General features: G+C 49.2%; 1 protein-coding gene across 5 annotated transcripts in view; it reads right to left on the bottom strand.

Annotated features, from left to right (window-relative positions):
* Nucleotides 1–22207, bottom strand: part of LOC119958886 (disintegrin and metalloproteinase domain-containing protein 23-like) — a 243561-nt gene that overhangs the window by 91038 nt on the left and 130316 nt on the right. For all 5 annotated transcript variants that reach the window (XM_038787411.1, XM_038787403.1, XM_038787419.1 and 2 more), the window contains exons 8-12: nucleotides 19466–19545; nucleotides 18290–18358; nucleotides 17036–17107; nucleotides 10079–10245; nucleotides 8760–8844 (exon numbers count right to left, since the gene is read on the bottom strand). In XM_038787411.1, the coding sequence (XP_038643339.1) occupies nucleotides 8760–8844; nucleotides 10079–10245; nucleotides 17036–17107; nucleotides 18290–18358; nucleotides 19466–19545 (473 nt within the window). The remainder of the gene's footprint in view (nucleotides 1–8759; nucleotides 8845–10078; nucleotides 10246–17035; nucleotides 17108–18289; nucleotides 18359–19465; nucleotides 19546–22207) is intronic.

Genomic DNA, 22207 nt, shown 5'->3' with positions numbered 1-22207 from the left:
CTTCCTGCATTGGTTCCCATCGCTGCATTGGTTCCCAATGAAGGACAATCGGACAAGCCCAAGTTCTCCAGCTGAGAAAGAAGATGGTTATGAGGGGATCCCCCCTCCCCCCTCCCCAAAGCATTTAAAACATCACATGGCACAGACTATTATTTCATAATAACTCAGGTCAGTGGGACCAAAGTAGAGCAATGAGTAAAACATTAAACAATTGCAGTAACCTGTTTGTAAAGTTTTAATATCAGATGTATTTAAAATGCAGCCTAGATTATATTACGACCGGTTAGGGTGGTGATGTGCCATCAATTACAACAAAGACGAGTTGCGGAACAAAACTGTGGCTTTAATAAGCTAAACGAGAACCTGCTTGCAACTGATCCCAAACTGGGGCAGCGCCAGAGGTCAGCCACCTTTATACAGAGCCTCAGGGGCGGAGCCACAGATGGAGCCAGCAGAGACAACAAACAATATATACAATACAGTAACAGTGGTTTACCACAATATATATAATACAGCAAGTGGTTTACCACAGGTGGGAACTGGTTAAACTTTGGAGAGTTAGGGTGGAGAAGAATGAGCTTGACAGAATTGTAGACTGGTTACAGCACAGAATGAGGCCATTCAGCCTATCTTGTCCACATTGACAATCAGGCAGCCACTCTCCCTGACTCAAGACACTCAGTGGCTGCTCTGACACATTTTCACTTGGGTTGAATTTGTGTTTTGAAACTTTTTCTTAAAATGTATATTATATAATATTAATTTATTTCCATATTACTTTTTTTTACATAATTGACTGAGTACAAAATTCTGGGATGATTTGATCAAAATAAGGACCGGAATTCTCCAGCCGTTGGGATTCTCTGTTCAGGTTGGAACCGCACCCCCACCTGTGGATGTCCCGATAGTGTGGGGTGGCTTCAATTGGAAATCCCATCGACAAGCGGCGGGTGTCGAGAATCCCCCTGCCAGCAAACGTCACACCGCTGAGAACCACGCAGTTGGGGGAATGGAGAATCCCGCCCAGGTATTAGGCCTTGGTTCAGGAACCAATCCCCAATTTATAACAGCATTCTCATGGGAAAATCAGTTCATTTTTAAAAACAAATTTAGAATACCCAATTTGTTTTTTCCAATTAAGGGGCAATTTAGCGTGGCCAACCCACCATCTTTGGGTTGTGGGGGTGAAATCCACGCAGACACAGGGAGAATATGCAAATGGACAGTGACCCAGGGCCGGGATCAAACCTGGGACCTCGGCCACTGCGTTGCCCCTATGGGAAAATCAGTTCTGCCATACAACATTTTGACTTTAGTTTTCAGTAACCAATTACATGGTAAGTCCAAGGACTATCTGTACTCCATCTGATGGTTCACCATAATTTTTGTACACTATGTCTCTATTTATAAAGACAGGAGAGATAGGGCACGAGAGGAATGGAGTTTGGTGGGAGAGGCAGTCTGTATCCTTCAGCAGTTTTAACACATGGGGCGAAATTCACCGAAGACCATCGTGACGCCCTTGACCGGCGGGCAAAAACGGCGCTGGTGACTCCGGCGTCGGGGCTTGCTTATAAGCCCTAAATCTCCCGTCCCGAAAGGGGTAGAGGGGTGGGGGTAGGGGTAGAGGTAGGGGGGTGGGGGTAGGGGTAGGGGGGTAGGGGTAGGGGGGTAGGGGTAGAGGTAGGGGTGTAGGGGTAGGGGTAGGGGGAAGCGGCGTGCAGAGGGGGGGGGGGGCGATGGTGCGTTGGCCCCGGGCATCCATTGGATGGGGGCATCAGCAGATCTTCCTCAAGGCTCCCCTTCCTCCCAGCTGCCTTGTCTTTGTTTGAGAGAGAGAGAGGGAGATTGTGGGGACAGGCAGAGAGAGAGAGACAGAGAGAGGGAGTCCCATCCGTCCTCTGGCTGAGAGCAGGGCTTTGGTGAGTATATTGCAATCTGCCTAAACCCAGGAATATTGCCTGGTTAGAATGCAGAGGGAAATGCTGGAATCCCGGGGTGGGAGACGTGTCTGGATTTGTCTATTTCTGCTTCAGCCTCTGCGATTTCAGGTCAGTTTCACAACAACAGGAAAAACACGCGGAGAGAGAGGGAAAAACTTTTGGCAAAGTTTCTGGGTTCTGCCTTTATAATTCACAGCGCAGAAAGGGTTCTGCGCTGTGAATTATAAAGGCACCTTTTCTAATCCTGGGGAGAAACAACCTTTTGAAGAGTCTGAGGAAATAAGCAGGATTTTGGATTAATTCTGCCCCCCCCACCCCCTGGGCCTCTTTCTCCTCCCTCCCCCTTTCTCCTCTCTCTCTCTCTCACATTCTCTTCATCCTGCCCTTTGTTCCAGAGCTATTTGATCTCCCTGTGCACTGGCACAGATTTACAGTGCTGTTTAGGTTCTGTGTTTACCCCAGGTGTGGGGGCGGGGAAAAGAGGGAGGGTTCGGCATTCTTCAGGGGCACTGCATTGAACCACCCCCACCCCTCTCCCAAATCATCCTCCATCTAACCTCATCCACGTGGAGGGGAGGGGGTGATCTTCTATAATGCACCAATATAATTGTTCTAACGTTTGGGTCTGGGCATCAGGTACTAGCTAGTTGCCTTGGGAGGCATCACATCAGAGCCCCTGTCCACCCACCCCCCACCCCCCAGGCCCGCAAATTTCTCCTTCCTGGAGTTTCCAGCCGGAGATGTCTTTGAGTTTGTCCACACCAGGTTTTAATAAAAGTTAAACGGTCTCTGACCAAATTGATTTTGTGCAGTTATCCATGTCACAAGGAAACACGTTTGCTGGTGTAACTGCCTGAAGGATTTTGCTGTCCCTTGGCCCCAGTGAGAGTGTTGGGAAATGCATTCAAAAGTGTGGCATCGGAGGAACTATAATGACTCAATGCAAGACTGACCTTGCTTTAAGACGAGTGCTATTGCCATGCGCATAAAGTGGAGGGGGGGGGGGGGGGGGGGGTGCTACTTGAGTCTTTGGGGCATACAATCAAGATTTGCCCCGGGCATCACCAGACCTCTGCACGCCACTGGTAGGGGGGTCGGGGTAGGGGTAGAGGTAGGGGGGTAGGAGTAGGGGTAGGGGTAGCGGTAGGGGGGTAGGGGTAGGGGTAGAGGTAGGGGGGTAGGGGTAGGGGGGTCGGGGTAGAGGTAGAGGTAGGGGGCAGGGGTAGAGGTGGGGGGGTTAAGGGTGGGGGGTTGGGGTGGTAGGAGGGGGTAGGGGTGGTAGAGGGGGTAGGGGTGGTAGAGTCCGCAACCAACACAGCTGGAATAGATGTGAATGCCTTGTTTTTTTTTCAAATGGCGAGTATATTGTGCTGCGTGCCTTCTGAGAGTGAGAGAGAAAAAAATTTGCTGCACTCTTGGTGATCCTCATTATTTATAACTCCAAATGTTTGAACTTAATTATGCCATCTTGCAGAACCTTGAGTTCCCCACCCCACCCTCCCCCCACCCCTACCCCCCCCTACATCTACCCCTACCCCCTACCTCTACCCCCCCTACCCCCCCCCCCCCCCCCCCCCGCACTCAATGTAGGTAACTGAACAGCGTCAACAATGGTTGACGTCGTTATAAACCTACTTTGATTTTCGCCCATGACCCATGGCCACGTCGGCGGGACTTCGGCCCATCCGGGCCGGTGAATAAAAAAGCTTAAAAAAACAATGGCATCCCGCCGGTGCCAGCCGTTCTCCGAGGCGGGCAGCGGGATATGAAGAACGCCGTTTTATGGCGGGTGGGAGAATTTTTAACATGGCGGGAGCGGCAATATCGGCGCCGCCGGCTGATTCTCCGACCCTGCGTGGGGTTGGAGAATTTCGCCCATGGTCCTTTCACCTTTGGTGGATAGGGGCTTTGAGGTCAGCCCACGTAAACAGGATGCAAGGGCCTGTGTTTGCTGGAAGGACATGGTACATGTAAATGAATGCATGGAGTGAGGTAAATAATGAGTGATGAGTCGCAGGCACAGATAACCACCTGGTAATGTGATTGTAGCTATAACATAAGAACATAAGAACTAGGAGCAGGAGTAGGCCATCTGGCCTCTCGAGCCTGCTCCGCCATTCAATGAGATCATGGCTGATCTTTTGTGGACTCAGCTCCACTTTCCGGCCCGAACACCATAACCCTTAATCCCTTTATTCTTCAAAAAACTATCTATCTTTACCTTAAAAACATTTAATGAAGGAGCCTCAACTGCTTCACTGGGCAAGGAATTCCATAGATTCACAACCCTTTGGGTGAAGACGTTCCTCCTAAACTCAGTCCTAAATCTACTTCCCCTTATTTTGAGGCTATGTCCCCTAGTTCTGCTTTCACCCGCCAGTGGAAACAACCTGCCCGCATCTATCCTATCTATTCCCTTCGTAATTTTAAATGTTTCTATAAGATCCTCCCCCCATCCTTCTAAATTCCAACGAGTACAGTCCCAGTCTACTCAACCTCTCCTCATAATCCAACCCCTTCAGCTCTGGGATTAACCTAGTGAATCTCCTCTGCACACCCTCCAGTGCCAGTATGTCCTTTCTCAAGTAAGGAGACCAAAACTGAACACAATACTCCAGGTGTGGCCTCACTAACACCTTATACCTGGTTCAAATAAAGCCAAGACTGGGCATTAAATATTCCTGGATGCAAAGTGTTCAGGAAGGACAGGAAAGGAAGCGGGGTGGCAGTACTGATTAAGGGAGACATTGCAGTGCTGGAAAGAGAGAGGATGTCCCTGAGGGGTCAAGGACAGAATATATTTAGCCAGAGCTAAAGAACAAAAAAATTGCAATTGCATTGCTTGGTGTAGTCTATAGACCACCAACTAATGAGAAGGATGTTGAGGAACAAATTTGAAAGGAAATTACAAAGAAGTGCAAGAATTATAGTGCAATAATGGGGGATTTTTATATAGAACAGGGAAGTAGCAGTGTAAGAAGCAGTGAGTGGCAAAGTTTCCTAGAGTGTTCAGGAAAATCTTCCACAGAAATATGTATCCAGTCCAATGAGAAAGAGGCCCTGCTAGCCCTGGTTCTTGGGAATAAGATGAGCCAAGGGGCAGCACGGTAGCACAAGTGGATAGCACTGTGGCTTCACAGCGCCAGGGTCCCAGGTTCGAATCCCCGCTGGGTCACTGACTGTGCGGAGTCTGCATGTTCTCCCCGTGTCTGCGTGGGTTTCCTCCGGGTGCTCCAGTTTCCTCCCACAGTGCAAAGACATGCAGGTTAGGTGGATTGGTCATGATAAATTGCCCTTCGTGACCAAAAAGGTGAGATGGGGTTATTGGGTTACGGGGATAGGGTGGAAGTGGGGGCTTAAGTGGGTCGGTGCAGGCTCGATGGGCCAAATGGCCTCCTTCTGCACTGTATGTTCTATGTCTATGTCCAAGTGCATCAAGTGTTCATAAGGGAACATTTAGGGAGCAGTGATCATTGTATCATAAGGTTTTGAAAAAGGACGGCAAAAGAATTGGAGATTCAGATGAAGAAGGAAGTGTGTGCTTATGACTGATGTCAGGTGGATGGATAATACAACAGAGAACCAGGCTGAATATAAATGATTCAGAGGGAAATTGATAAAGCAAGTAAGAGAAGATATGAGAAACTATGGAAAGAGACTGAAAGTTAACATAAAAGGGAATCACAAAGTTTTCTATAGGCATATAATTCGTAAAAATGTGGTAAAAGGGGTAGTGGAGTTGATTAGGGACCAAAATGGGGATTTACACATGGAGGCAGAGGGCATGACTGAGGTATTAAATGAATAATTTGCATTCGTCTTTACCAAGGAAGGAGAGGCATAGCAAAAGAGGAGGTAATTCTGACAATTGAAGGGCTTAAAATTGATAAGAAGGAGGTACTGGATAGGCTGCCTATTCTTAAAAATGGATAAAACACCAGCACTGGACGAGGGAAGCAAGACTGGAAATTGTAGAGGCACTGGCCATAATTTTCCAGCATTCCTTAGACTCATAGATGGTGGCAGAGGACTGGAGCATTGCAAATGTTACACCCTTGTTCAAAAAGGGTGCAAAGATAAGTCCAGCAACTACAGGCTGGGGAATTGGTAATGGGGAAGTTTCTAGAAACAAGAATTTGAGACAAAATTAATAGTCACTTGTGTCAATGTAGGTTAATTCAGGAAAGTCAGCAGATTTGTTAACATCAAATTATGGTTAGCTAAGTTACTCATGCTTTTGGATACCAGAGAGGGTTGATGAGGGTAATGTTGTTGATGTGGTGCACATGGACATCCAACAGGCATTTGATAAACTCATGCAGAATCAACTTCTGATTTAGCCCATGGAATAAAAAGGACAGCCTTGTTTTCTGTTGACTTTAAATTCAGCAAAAGCTATTTGTCGAGAGAGAACTCCACCGAAAGGAAGCCATTGAACCAGTTGCAAGTTATCCAGGCAATCAACCCCCGACCCGCCCCACAACCTGTTCCAACTTTGAATTCACCTGGGAACCCCCCTCCTGGAAAGTCAGCTACAAGAAACTTCACAGCTTACTGAGAATCCTTTGCTTTACCAGATTTTCACAGCAACTTTACAGCACCCATCTAAGAAACTACAGGCCTGTCACGACAGAGACTAAGATAATTATAACTTTCAACCATCGTATTTTTACCTACACCTGTATCTAATCTTTGTGTATTTGAGGGTGTGTGTGTGAGAGATGAGTGAGTGTGGCGATGCATTTTAAATTCCAGGGCAAGTGTGTGATAATAAATGGCCTCCTGTATTTTTAAACTCACAAAAAGCTTGCTACTGGAAGTTATTTAATTGGGATTCTCATCCTGAGGGTAAGAAAACATACCCTTCTTACACAAGGATACTGATCACAGGTAGGGAAAGGCACTACATAAATTCAGTCCATGAAAATGTGCATAAATCATTGAGGGTAGCAGGTCAGGTTGAGAGCACAGTTAATAACGCATGCAGTACCCCAGGTTCTATCAATAGGGACATAGAGTATAAGGCAAGGATGTTTTGTGAAACCTGTAGAAAACATTGGTTCAGTCTCAACTGGAGTATTGTGTCCACGTCCAGGTACCACACTTTAGGAAGGATGTGAAGGTCTTGGAGAGGGTGCGGAGAAGATTCACATCAATGGTTTCAAGAAAGAAGACCTTCAGTTACGTAGGTAGATTGGAGAAGTTGGGACAGTTTTCCTTGGAGACAAGAAGGTTGCGAGGAGATTTGATAGATATTCAAAATTACAAGGGGGCTGCACAGAACAGATAGGGAGAAACTGTTCCAGTTGGTTGGCAGGATCAAGATTTAGAGGGCACAGATTTAAGGTACTTGGCAAAATATTAGCAATCGCGACATGAGAAAAACGTTTTAAGGCACGGGTGGTAATGATCTGGAATGCACTGACTGAGAGTGTGCTGGAGGCAAGTTCAATCAAGGCATTGAAGAGGGAACTGGATTATTATCTGAAAAGGAAGACTGTGCAGGGCTAAGGGGAGAAGGATATAGGTGATTTGGTCCTTTAGAAAGTCAGCAGGGACACATGGGCCAAATGGCCTCTTTCTGTGCTTTAACCATTTTAGTTCTATGATTTATGAAATGGATTTGGGCAGATCACGGCCGTATTTTCGCTGTTTTGAGTTCACAGTGCAATCTGTCCTTGAGCGAATTGGCAGCCGGAGTGTGGGCACAGTAGGAAATGATATTGTCCTATTGCTATGAGGAGTGCGAGTGGAGGAAGCTTTACCCTGTGTTTGTGTGCTCTTCCTGACCTCATGGCTCAACCCTGTCCTTCAATATATCTCACTACAGGGCACTTGAAGTTGATTCTGGAACGTGCCTTCAATTTGACGAGCGTAAAGTTCAGCCCATCAATTACCACAACGTCGGCCACTGTTAATCGATGACTAGACACAGATATGGTTACGGCAACACCATTGTAAGCACATGTCATATCAGGAGAAAATGTCTTGCATGTAATACAGAGAAATCCAGGGCATCTGGGTTTTCCAGCTGAATCAACCACCCACTTCCCCTCCTCCCCCCCCCTATTTATCAAACCCACCCGTCAGAATTAGAAATGTAGACTATAAACCAAGAAGTATAAGTTAAATTTAAATTGTGCACAGAAAGCAAGATAAAGAGAATGAAAGGAAGGTGGAATTGAGATAGAAGAGGCATAAAATGTTTCTAAAAAATGGATTTGATTTCTCATAGTAATTAAATTCTGAAGGAATGACATTCCACACTGGTAAAATTAAATTTTCATGGTCAAAGAGGTTGCTTGGCTGTTAAAAATTCAACTGCGCCTGAATTGACCGACCCTAACTTTTTCTGGTGTGTTAAATGGCAAAGTACCACATCCTCATGCCCTTGACTTTAATGCTTAATCCATCAGCAAGATTCTGAGTGCAGCCTATGGAGCAGCAGGGTAACTCAGATTTTCCCATTTAACTGTGCATGTGTGAACGACAGTATAAGCCTGATTTACTCCATAATCACAGTGGATTCTGAAGGCCCACTGTTATTCGCAAAATCCAGGTGACTGGTGCAGTTTAGTGGGGAACTCTTAAATGCACATCTTTGGAATGGTGCTGTGGGGTCCTTTCGAGCTGAATGGGCAGACAGTGCCTTGTTTTCTTTTAATGTCTCCATCTGAAAGATGGCACTTCCAGCGATGCAGCACTCCCTCGGTACTGCTCTGGACCGTCAGCTTGGACTATAGTCAATTGTGTCAATCAGTAGTAGATATACCAGATGACCATGAGTGAGCAGAAGGCATCTCTGGAAAGTCTTACCTCATTCACCCCAACTCCCCGGGTCAGTGAGCAAACACCGCCAAAGAACGCCATGCTGCTCATGCTGCTTTTGAACGTGGTGCCACTGTGCAAAACACAAGAAAAACACAAATGTAACACTGTAGGACTGAAAGCAAGACAAACATAGAATTGACAAGAATCCAGGAAAACATTAATAAATGCACATTCTGTCATTCCCACTGTATATGAAGGTGCACACAGTCCATTTGGGCCTAATCATTCCATTAAATCGGATGCATGTGGCCTCCTTGAAAGGGCAATTTACACACCTCCAGCGAACGGAGTGGTCGCTGCCCCTTGGCCCACCTCCTTTAAATTCAGGAGTGAGCGGGTCTGAGGCTGTTCGGATTCCTGTTTGAGATTTTTAAAAGAAAGAAAAAAAAGAAAAATTTGCGTTTATGTAGCACCACATGCATGCTAGAAGCCACATACATTCACAAACAGGGGTCTGCTTTTGCGGACAAAAGGAGCATGTCCACACTTTGCACCTTTTTCAACTCAACAAAGGTTGATGAACAGCCATTCCCTGGTTCATTCCCCAGGGCAATGTCTTCACTGATCAGCATCCACACCCCAAACACTCAACCCTCTCCTCCCAGGCAGTTCAAATTGCTGTTCCCCCCTGACAGTTTCGTCATTTCTTGTGATGAGTGCGTAACGCAAAGCTTCGACCGCAAGTCCCTTTTTTTCTGCAATACTCAATTGTTTATTTGTGTAACATTAATCTCCGATTTCAAACACAGCCCTTCATAATGCTCAGTGAGGGTAGAATTTAATTGTGTTCATTGTACCGCCGTCTTAGACTCAGCAAAGGGATGTTTTTACCATTTTTAATCACTTTTTTCCGTGTCTTCATTTCTCGAGGATTTGTTCTCCCAGTCAGGCTCTTCCTCTTTGCATTCACAAGCTCATCCAAACCTCTTCACGAGTGTGTTTGCTGATCATCACCGGCTGCCCTTCTTTGAATTTAAAATTCTCATCCTTGTGTTGCAGCCTTCCCTATTCCTGCAATCTCCTTCAAACCCACAGCCCTCCAAGGACTCATCCCAACCCCCTGTGTATCCCAGATTCCCTTCAGCCCACCATGGGCTGCCCTGGGTTTGTAAACTCTGGAATTCGCTCCCTATGCCTCTCCGCCTTCTCACTCATCCTTTGTGGCCCTCCTTACAGCTGCCGCTTTGACCAACCTTTTGGGCCGCCAGCTCTAAGCTCTCCATCCACGGCTCAAGGCCAAATGGGATCGGATCATGCTCGGGGGCGGGGGATATGAATGCAAGCTGTTGTGATGGTTTACTCACGAGAGCAGCTGGACAGAGTCGGCCTGCTCGCTCACGAGTGGCTGCCGGTACTTGGCGAAGCTGCGCAGGGTCTGCATCTGATCGTGGCCCACGTCGATCTTGTCCTTGTCGGACCACGTTTCCACGGCAACCAGGACTACTCTGGTGTTCAGCTGCTCCTTGAAGATCTGCAAGAAAGGAGGACAGGACAGGTACAGGAGTGGAACACTGGGTAAACAGACAGTTAGCCAATCAGATCAGCAGAAACACAAGGGTAAAGCAGGAGACACACATGGGGTAAGAAACTCTATTAGACAAGTTCCGTTTCCTTCTTAATGCAGCAACAAAAAAGTAAAGGCGGCCCGGTCTATGTGAGACTTACTGATGCCAATAGGTAGAAATTCCTGCATTACAGCTACCCAGCCAGAAAACCCATCGGAAGGTAATCTTATGAGGACCACAGACTATTCCAAAGCACTCGACAGATAATGAAGTCCTTTTGAAGTGCTCAGGCGGCACCATCCAAACCTGCGGCCTCTACCATCTCAGAAGATAGGGGCAGCAGATGCATGGGAACACAGACACCTGCAAGCCACATGCCATCTCGACTTGAAAATGTATCACTGTTCCTTCAGTGTTGCTGAAGGATCCTGGAACGCCCGCCCTAGCAGCACTGTAGGTGTGCCTACACCAGAGGAACTGCAGCAGTTCAAGAAGGCGGCTCACCCCTACCTTTTCAGGGGCAATTGGCGTGGGTGATAAATGCTGGCCTCGCCAGCGACGCCCACATCCCCGTGAATGAATTTCTAAATTATCATTGTTTTGATACGGGAAGACTCAATGCAAACTCAGAGGGCTGAAGGGCCTCTTCTGACCTGTACTACTATTCTGTGATTCTGGGAACTGCAGCGCCAACTTGTGCACAGAAAGATGTCACCAACAGGAATGAGATAATGACCAGAAAATCTGTCCTGGTGACAATGGTCACGGGGTAAATATTAATCAGGCAGTGGGAGAGCCCGTCTGCAGAGCTATGTGCTGAGGGACTGTTCATGCCCGTCACAGGCAAAATCTCATCCAAACAAAGAGCACCTCTGGCAGTGCAGTACCCGATCCTTGGTACTGCATCTAGGGAGTCTTGGCCTAGATTTCATGCTCAGACCTCTCCGCAGTGTGATCTGGACTGGCAGCCATCTGACCCTGAGGCGATGTTGGAAAGGCTGGCTCCTGCGTTTTGCTCTTCAGGGGGTTTCGGAGAGGTGAGATATTGAGTTCAGTGGCCGAGGCATCGATCTTGTCGGATCTTGCTGCATAAACTGACTGCCGCGTTTCCTATAGTATAGCAGTGACTTGGTTTAACAGCGCTTCATTGGCTTAAAAGCACTTTGAGAGGCCCCTAGGCTGTTCAAGTTGCTAGATAAATGCAACACGATGTCCAGGATCCCCATCTGAAAATATTATCCATTGGTCGCCTGCAGAAGGAGTGAACAAATGATAGGAATGGGCAATCACGCGACCATCTTCTGATCCTGCATCTCATGGGTCCTTTTCGCCCATGGACACTGTGACCTTGAAACGACATGGGCGAGGAAGGGGTTAACACCTTCCAGCTGAAACTCCTCTCAATCCATTTAAAATAAACTGGTTAAAATGGTGTTAATGTGACAGGAGGAGGGGTTTCTCGCAGGAATGCCAAGACGGAGAGAGGTATTTCGGACAGTCCATAACCACATTTAATATGAGTATCACAAAACGCTCTTTCAAGGTACCAATCAGGTAGCAAGAGTCCGATGACTTGGCAACACCGTGGCATATTGGTTAGCATTACTGCCTCACAGCACCAGGGACCCAGGTTCAATTCAGAGCTTGGAATGTGTGGAGTTTGCACGTTTTCCCCGCGTAGGCGTGGATTTCCTCCCACAGTCCAAAGATGTGCAGGTTAGATGGATTGGTCATGATAAATTGCCCCCTAGTGTCCAAAGACGTGCAGCTTAGTGGGTTACTGGGACAGGGTGGAGGAGTGCGCCTAGGTAGGGTGCTCTTTCAGAGGGTCGGTGCAGACTCGATGGGCCAGGTGGCCTCCTTCTGCACTGCAGGGATTCTATGGAACTTTGGTGCGGTTACAGCCTTGGAAATGTCAGAATTCACCATGGGTCAAAATCCCAGAACTCCCTCCCGAACAGCACAGTGTGGTGTACCTACACCATAAGGACTGTGTTGGTTCAAGAAGGCAGCTCACCACCACCTTCAGAAGGGCAACTAGGGATGAACAATAAATGCTGGCCTAACCAGCAATCCCACATCCTGTAAAGGAGTTTAAAAAAAATTATACTGAACATATCTCTGTTTACCAGCCTTATTCACCACTCTCTCTTTTTCACTTTTGTTCTCTCTCTCCTTCACTTATCCCCATATCCCTCAACATGTGCATCAGCAACGGCCATGAAACCAGACAGGCCACGATGTAAAGCCACATGGCTGCTTGATCCTGAGCTAAATTGTCTCCACTGCCTGAATGGCACATGATGGCCCTCAAGCCGAACAATGTGAACATTCAGCACGTGCAGACACTCCATTTGGCAAATTAAAGCCCTTCGGCCCCTCAGAGTCCTGCAGAAAAGTATAAACAGATCCCCGGAATACGAGAGTCGATATACCACAAAAGCACGCCCCCTTTCCTCACAAGGTTAGGAGAGGAAACACCATCGCACTGAACATAGGTTGGAGCAGGCTCAATGGCCCAATCCTGCACCAATTTCTTGTGCTCTCAATGGTATTTTGGCCAGATTAGGCCTACAGCAGATATGAGAAACCCAAGAAGAGGAGAAACACTATTTGACCTCGTCCTTACTAAACCCCATCACAGATGTATCTGTCTATGACAGTAATGGTAGGAGTGACCGCCGCAGTCTTTGTGGAGTCAAAGCCATCTGTGTTGTGCTAAATGGGATAGATTCAGAACAGATTTAGCAGCTGAGCATCCATGAGATACAGAGGGATCATGGGCAGCAACAGAATTGGATACAACCTCAATCTGTAATTTCATAGCCTGGCATGTCGCCCACTCTACTGTTACCATCAAGCCAGGGCCAACCCTGGTTCAATGACGACTGTAAGAGAACGCACCAGTTGCAGTTTACAAAGGGTGTGATTCTTTTGCCGAATTGTGCTCGAGCAAGAGCACGACGTAGCTGAAGAATCCCAGGAGAGCCCTCTCCTGGGCTTCTCGGCAGCCTCCATGACTCACGGGATTCATCCAAATTCCCGAGGTGTCGGATTCGGAACTCTACCCAAAATGGGCGGGACCAAACGGCGCTCCCAGAAGTAGGTCTTACCTACTTAAGACATAACATGATAATAATAATAATCTTTATTAATGTCACAACTAGGGTTACATTAACACTGCAATGAAGTTACTATGAAATTCCCCTCGTCGCCACACTCCGGCGCCTGTTCAGGTACACTGAGCGAGAATTCAGAATGTCCAATGCACCTAACAAGCATGTACAGCAGGACCTTTGGGAGGAAACCGGATAACCGGAGGAAACCCACACAGATACGGATAGAATTTGCAGACTCCAAACAGACAGTGACCGAAATCGGGAATCGAACCTAGGTCCCTGGCTCTGTGAAGCAAATGTGCTAACCACTGTGCTACCATGCAGACCTACTTACCTGGGATACACCGGCCTCCCTCAATTCCCTGGCACCCCAGTGAGGCAACATCCGGGCGCCAATCAGTGCTGGTCCACAAGAATGTGGATCAGGCAGAACGGCACCCGGCACTGCCCAGTTGGCACCTTGGCACTACTCAATTGGGTGCCAGTGCAAGGATGCCCAGGAGCCAGGGTGGCAATGCCAAGGAGTAGGTCCTGAGAGGACCACAGCCATGAAAGGAGGGTGGAAGGGTGTTTGAAGGTTAGGGATATGCAGGGCAGGCAAATAGGGGCCTCCAGGAAGCTTGGAGGAGTGGGGGGGGGGGGGGGGGGGGGGGGGGGGGTGTTGTTCTCACTTGGGGAGTGTGGGGTAGTGCCCATGTGTGTGTGGGGGTGACATTTCCCATCACTGGGGGATATTTCAAAATGGCGGCCTGATCTCTGAGTTCAGCTCCCCAGTGCTGAAAACATTTCTCAGGGTATGATTCCCCCTCAAAATTTCTAAGATAATTTGTGGCAGGCTTTTCAGGGAGCTACCCGCCAGCGAAATCCCCACCGCTATTCAATGACACTTAGGACGTGATCCACCGGCCGGGTTGCACTCTCACTTGAGTATGGTGCGGCTGGTTGGTGAATGCTGGGATTGCCCTCTCGCGGGCTTCCTAGAAGTCTTCACCATTTGTGGGATAATACCAGATCCTGCGGGGCATCGGAATCTGAAGCATGCAGACATGGGGCAGGACTGGCTTATGTGAACTTACCTGGTATCCACCGGCATCGCAGGATCCACCGGCCTCCCCAACAAGGCCGCAGCCGAGTGCCGTTCAGCACTGGTCCACACAAAGATGGACCAGGCGGAACGGCACCCAGTGAGTTTCCTGGGCTATCAGAGACCCCTGGGTGGTCAGGGATAGTGCAGAGTGGTCCCCTGGCCCTCCCCCTGGTACGTAGGCTCCTTGGCCCTGTCCAGCTGGCACCTTGACACTGCCATGCTGGCACTGCAAAGGTACCCGATTGCACTGCCAAGCTTCCAGGAGCACTGCCTGAGTGTCAGAGTGCCATGCAAGGTTGCCAGAGAGGCACGGTGGCACTGCCAAGGGTAGGTGGTGAATGGGTAAATGTCCTCTGAAAGAAGGGTGGGGGGGGTTTAAGAGTAGGCAGGTAAGTAGGGGCCTCCGGGAAGTTGGGGAGGATTATGGGTGTGGGTCCTGGAAGGGAAGGAGTGCTGCAAGAGGGCTTAGGGGGGGCCTGAAGAAGGGGGACCCCCAGAGACCACATAGCGGGGTGTCCTCACTTGGGGGTGTGTGGGGTAGTGCCCATATGTGTGTGTGTGGTGGTGGGGGGGGGGGGGGGGGGAGGGGCGGCATTGCCTATGGATGCGAGCGTTTGGGGGACCCAGAAGCTCACTTAGAGATCGGGGTACCCTTTCAAAATGGTGGCCGAATCTCTGAGATCACCTCCCCAGTGCTAGTGTGGGCTTAACCTCTGAGAAACTCCACAGGTGCCAAAAAAGTGACTCAGGTCACGATCTTCCCAAAAGGAAACAAAGTCCCCTAGTGAGTGCGTTTAGCCACATGTTTCTCGCAGTGCCGAGAAGCATGTGGCTATTCAACGTTACTCGTGTTTCTCGCAGGGACCTGAATGGGGATTGCGCGGCTGATACCGCACGTAGCCCCGTTTTTACAATGGGGTGCTCCAATCGCTACAACTGGCCGTTGTTCCGAGCAATCTTAAATGGTGTCACGATCTCCAAGGCCCACAAATAAAATCACCAGGGCACCCTCACACGGGCACCCTGGCACCCAGGCAGTGCTCCTGCTGGCTTGGACGTGCCATTCAGGCACGTTGGCAGTGCCAGGGTGTCAGAGCCAAGGTGCCAGATGGGCAGTGCCACGGTACCCATGTTCCATGGGGGGGAGCTCCAGCGGTCCACCCTACACTGACGCTGGTCACCTAGGGGTCTCCGATGGCCCGGGAGACCCCCCGGATGCTGTTCCGCCTGGTCCATATTTCTGTGGATTTGTGCTGATCGGCGCTCGCTGCAGTCTCCCGAGGGAGGCCGGAGAATCGACTGAGGCCGGTGGATAGTTTTATTATTATTTATTATTATTATTATTATTAGGGGCTGTTTAGCGCAGGGCTAATTCACTGGCTTTGAAAGCAGACCAAGCAGGCCAGCAGCACGGTTCAATTCCCGTAACAGCCTCCCCGAACAGGCGCCGGAATGTGGCGACTAGGGGCTTTTCACAGTAACTTAATTTGAAGACTACTCGTGACAATAAGCGATTTTCATTTCATTTCATTTCATATCGTGCACATAGGTAATACGTAGGTTTAAGATCTACTTCCGCAAGCGTCATTTGGCCCTGCCCATTTTGGATGAATCCCGTGAGGGGTGGAGGCTGCCGGGAGTCCCATTGGGGGACTTTCCCACGATCCTCTGGTCACGTTGTGCTCTCGCTTGATCGCAACACGGCAAGGCAATCGCGCCCTAAGTATCATTGAGTAGCAGTGGGGAACTGGGAAACTTGAAAAACGCACCACAAATTAACTTGTTTGGGAGAATCGCGCCCAAAGTGCCAAACTGATGAAGCTACAATCGAGGAGTAACTGCAGTAACTCGCCAAAGCTACTTTGACAGCACCTTCCAAACGCACAACTTCTACCAACCAGAAGGACAAGGGCAGCAGACGCATGGGAACACGACAGCCTGCAAGTCCCCTCCAGGTCACTCACCATCCTAACTTGGAAATATAGTGGCAGGTTTAGCACAGTGGGCTAAACAGCTGGCTTGTAATGCAGTACAATGCCAGCAGCGCGGGTTCAATTCGTGTACGGCCGCCCCGAACAGGCGCCGGAATGTGGCGACTAGGGGCTTTTCACAGTAACTTCATTGAAGCCGACTTGTGACAATAAGCGATTTTTATTATTATTGTCCATTCCATCCTGGCACTCTGTTCCTATCAGGGTGTGCCTACACCACATGGACCTGCAGCTGTTCGAGAAGGCAGCTTACCGCCATCTTGTCAGGGGCAATTAAGGGTGCGATACTAACATCCCATGGACAAATTAAAAATAACCTTGCTGAGTGTGAAATGGCTGCCAATCTCTACAAATTACAACAGTGTCTACCTGTCAAAAATAATTTTAATTTGTCAGATGGGGAACTGAGGAGCTGCCCTCTCCTCCGTAAAGTTTAGTGCCACGAGAGGAAGACTGTATCAAGGACCAACTTGCTTCATGTCACCTTTCCCCTTGCGCGTCCCCAAAAACAACCTCTGCAGCTTCACTCATTATCTGTGCCAATTGGATTTTTACTTACAAAGTCGAGCAGGTTAACGACGGACTTGGCAAAGTTGTTGGTCCGAGGCCGGGATGATTGATGTCTCTTGTACTGTGACAGAGAAGAACAGGGAAGGGACATTAGTTCCCGGTGAAACCCAGGTAACGGCCAACATGGTTGAGACAAGAAAGGTTACAGCACCTGTTCTGGCAGAGCAGCAAGGATGAGCACGGTAACTGCCGAGGTTCTGTGACTACAACACTGTCTGAGAGACAGAGCGGAGACTGCAGACAATGGTGCTACCCACCCCCCCCCCCCCCCCCCCCCCCCCCCCCACCCCCCAATCCCACCCCACCCACCTCAACCCCCACAAGGGTCGATGTTGAAACCTCTCCAGTTTTTGACGTATTTTAATGACCTGGATTGAGAAAAGCAGGGCAGAGTATCTTAAAATGAAAGAACAAATTGGAACTGAAGTATATTTGAATACTGTAACTGGAAATCTAAAGGTAGAATTTGATTTTGTGGTAAAAGTATTTTCATGAATGGCAGAATTGCCCCATGAAAGAAAATAATCTTTATTGGGAAGTTAACTGGTTTAAACTGGTGATTGTCTCCTTGCAATGTGTGTGCACAGGCTGCCCTCTGGTGGTTGAACAGGTGAAGTACAGGAGACTGGACCCAAAGCAGAGAGAGTGGTTTCTCCCCATCCATAATAATTACTCATATTGCAGTCTGCAAAGATTACTGTTGACTCTTGACAGGTAGTCGTAAATTACAAAGGGTAAGATATAAAAATTGCTGTTTGTTCTTCTGTGTAAGTTTAAACTCCCGTTAACTGTCTCTCTGAAAATGTAACATTCATTTACCCGGGTTTGAAGTTATTTGCGCGCTATCATCGAGTAGTGTCCATCAGATCCTTAACACAACCCATCCCAGCCCCTGCAACCTGGAAAACTGAACAGTTTCCTCTTTCCCTCATGCACAACATTCAGCTTTAGTTAAGGTACCAATAATTCGAGATTCCACCCCCCCCCCCCCCTCGCTCTGGTTTCCTGTCCGTGTATGAGTGAAGGAGGCCTTCCCACGTCACATCCAAGAGCCCAGCTTTCAAGCTATGCCCCCTTGTGTCCGCTTGAAGCAGTGCTGCCTGGTGCTCGAACAACATTCCACCGGCGGGAAGGGCCGCAAAATCCCACCCACTGTATAATGTTGATGTTTGCGTGAGTGGCTCCGACAACGCAAACTGACCGTGAGATGGGGTAGATCGTAAGAGGTATTGAAGCTCCCTACCATCTTGTGGTCGTTAACAATCATCAGTTCCAGGTACTTCATTTCGTAGAAGACGCTGTTGCGGTGAGCCTGAGGAGACAGAAGTTGATTGGTCAGCCCATTCAACAGACATGGGGTCACCAACCCGCTGCCCCTGCGCCCCAGCCAATGTCAACGCTCCCTTAGCCTGGGAAATAACCTGCCAGATGGACTGTCAATGGGGAACAGGGACACTTGCATTTACTTTGCACCTCAAAATAGGGGCTGGTTTAGCACAGGGCTAAATCGCTGGCTTTTAAAGCAGGCCAAGGCAGGCCAGCAGCACGGTTCAATTCCCGTACCAGCCTCCCTGAATAGGTGCCGGAATGTGGCGACTAGGGGCTTTTCACAGTAACTTCATTTGAAGCCTACTCGTGACAATAAGTGATTTTTCATTTCAAAATACATATAAAGAATCCTGATAGTGCAGGAGGAGGCCATTCAGCCCATTGGTCTGCACCGGCCCTCTGAAAGAGCTCCCTACCTTGGTCCACTCCCCCAACCCATCCCCACGGCGTAACGTCACCTAAACTGCACAGCTTTTGGACTTTTAAGGTGCAATTTTAGCATGGACAACATGCTTCCCAGAAATCAGTCAGTAAAGAATACATAGACTTTTGTAGCACTATCAAATACAGCAACCATTACCTATAGGGATTATGCAAGGGCATTGGGATGAATGGATGGATGGTTGGATGGATGAGGGTTAGGAGCTCTGGACTGATGATCCAAGCAAATCGAGACGGGCTTTCCAACTACATCGCCTTGGCACACTCCAACTTTGCTTCAGGACCCAGAAAACCCGAGCTCTGCCCACCTGCGTCTCCGAGGGGGGGACAGCAACATGGTGGGTACGGGCAGAGATGATGGGCTCAGGTTTGAGGCCAGGAAGTGTCCCCACTCGCATTTCCCAAGCCCAACACTGAAATCCAGTCCCCACTCTCCATTTCCTGTTTCTGTAGCCAGCTTGCCCCTGACTTTGCCTGTTCTGACCTTAGCCATGAGTCCACTATGCATTCTCTTCTTTTGTTACGATTAATGCTCGACTGTGAGGTGGGCCAGGAGTCAGTCACAGCTAACCCATTCCCGGCAAACTTCGCGGACATTCCGATCGGGGTAATGAAAGTTTGATTGGGGGGGGGGGGGGGGGGCACTTACCGCTCTCCTTCTCCTGCGGGTTCGCAGCCAGGGTACATCCGCCAGAAAAGACCATGTCATATCAGCCCGACTTCGATTCCCTGAAAGAGATCATGGGAGACAGGTCACCAACAGCACCCAGTGTAACTCAGCCAGCTTTCACTGAAACCGTTCGTAACGGATATCATTCCCAGGGTAGGTTTTAAACCACGGATTAAAGCAGATGGCAAAATAGAGAGATTTGATGAAGGAAAGGCAGAGCTTACAGCCTGGACAGCTGACAGCGCAGCTGCCAAATGGTGCAGTAAGGCGAGTGGGGGTGCACTGGAGACCAGAGTTGAAGGAGGGCAGAGATCTCACAGTGCTGTAGGGCTGGAGGAGCAAAATGAGGGAAAGGCCACGGAGGGATTTCAACACAAAAATGTGAAGTTAAAAATCAAGGTGTTGTTGAACTGTAAGTCAGCGAGCAAGGAAAGGTGTTGGGCGAGTGGGAACTGGAATGATTTGGACATGGGCAGCAGAGCTTTGGATGAGCTGAACTTTAATGAGAGTGGGGAATAGGGGTTAGCCAGAACAGAATGGAATAATCAAGTCTCCAGCTCCAAGAGAGAGTCAAATATTTGAAAGGGATTTCTTAAACATGTATCCGGTGTGTGTATTCTGTGCACATGTGAGCGTATATGTAGGGATCTCAAGTGGGGACAGGGAAAGAACTAGCTATGATAACCCAGGTATCCTGTTTGTGGGAGGCACAGTGGTGCAGTGGTTAGCACTTCTGCCAATGGCACCGAGGGGCCAGGTTCGATCCCGGCCCTGGTGCAGGGTAGGTGGATTGGCCATGTTAAATTGCCCCTAATTGGATAAAAAATTATTGAATACGCTCAATTTATTTTTTTTTAAAAGGGACCTTGTTTGCCTCACGGTGTTGAGTGAGAGACCAAGAGAAGAGTCAGTTCCCTGAGCAAGATTCAGGAGAGAAAACGTCAGGCGGCGGGATTCTCCATTTCTGAGTCTAAGTGTTGACGCCAACACAGAATTCTGGGCTTTCACGCCAGAAAAGAGGGCGCCGCACTTGGACCGATTCCGCAACTGTTAAAATTGCATTTTTTGAGGAGTTGACCAGGTGGGTAGATGAGGGTAGTGCAGTCGATGTAGTTTAGATAATTTCAGCAGAGCCTTTGACATGGGGCGCAATTTAACCAAAATATTTCTCCACACGCGATTGACCGGAAAGAATTCTCAGTGTGGTAGTGAGCGGGAACTGCTGCTAACTTCCTGGCGCTCATCCAGCAAGGCTGGCAGTACAATACAACATTAATTTGTCTAGTTAGGGAGGCCCCACGGGCTTCACACCGCAAATGAAGGCTCGCCAACCGATTCACTGGGGTCGCATATGCCAGCTCCTGACTAACATGTCAAGCAGCACAAACAGCACTTGTACAGCCAACCCCACTCAGCTCGCAGCCATGTCACCGAGAAGACCAACCCCAGGATTTGGAGACTTAGCTGCTCTTAGATGCGGTTGAGGCCAGGAGGGATGTCCTCTTCCCCCAAGGGTCCCGGAGGGTGAGCCACAGGGGGCCAGTGCTGCCTGGGATGAAGTGGCAACTGTCAATAGTTCGGGCAGCATTACCAGAAGGACAGGCCTCCATTGCAACAAGAAGGTCAACGATCAATACTGGGCCGCATGTGTGTGTTGGCCGCCAATCCGAAACCTTCCCACTCTCACGCAAAAGCCCCCAACCATTCCTTCACCGCCCCGCCAACCCTCCCTTTACCCCCAACCCACCCATAACCCCCAACTTTTCCTTCACATCTCCCAACCCAACCTTCACCCCCACAATCCTTCCTTCACATCTCCCAACCCTTCCTTCACCCCCCCAACTCTTTCTTCACCCCCACAACCCTTCCTTCACCCCCCAACTCTTCCTTCACCCCCGCAACCCTTCCTTCACCCCAACTCTTCCTTCACATCTCCCAACACTTCCTTCACCCCCACAACCCTTCCTTCACATCTCCCAACACTTCCTTCACCCCCACAACCCTTCCTTCACATCTCCCAACACTTCCTTCACCCCCACAACCCTTCCTTCACATCTCCCAACCCTTACTTCACCCCCCAACCCTCCCTTTACCCCAAACCCACCCTTCACCCCCCCAACTCTTCCTTCACATCTCCCAACCCTTCCTTCACCCCCCCAACCCTTCCTTCACATCTCCCAACGCTTCCTTCACCCCCACAATCCTTCCTTCACATCTCCCAACCCTTCCTTCACCCCCCAACTCTTTCTTCACATCTCCCAACCCTTCCTCCACCCCCCCAACCCACCCTTCACCCCCACAACCCTTCCTTCACATCTCCCAACCCTTCCTTCACCCCCCAACTCTTTCTTCACATCTCCCAACCCTTCCTTCACCCCCAACTCTTCCTTCACATCTCCCAACCCTTCCTTCACTCCCCCAACTCTTCCTTCACATCTCCCAACCCTTCCTTCACCCCCAACCCTTCCTTCACATCTCCCAACCCTTCCTTCACATTCCCCATGGTGAACCACACTTGCGGCTAACACTTCCCTCTCTGTATCTCCGCAGGAGAAGCTGTCCCACAATCGCCTGAGAGGGGCCAAACTGGCGGCAGGGTGCCAGACATCAGGATCCTCACCAACTTCAAGGAACAGCCCCTGTAGGTTACAGGGGTGGCTGAGGACCAAGTGGTCACCAACATGGAGGTCAGACATGCCGCAGAGTTTAAGGTCCACCGGG

The sequence above is a fragment of the Scyliorhinus canicula genome, chromosome 2 (assembly GCF_902713615.1).
Source record: "Scyliorhinus canicula chromosome 2, sScyCan1.1, whole genome shotgun sequence".
Lineage (NCBI taxonomy): Eukaryota > Metazoa > Chordata > Chondrichthyes > Carcharhiniformes > Scyliorhinidae > Scyliorhinus > Scyliorhinus canicula.
This window is presented reverse-complemented; position numbering and strand designations above follow the sequence as displayed.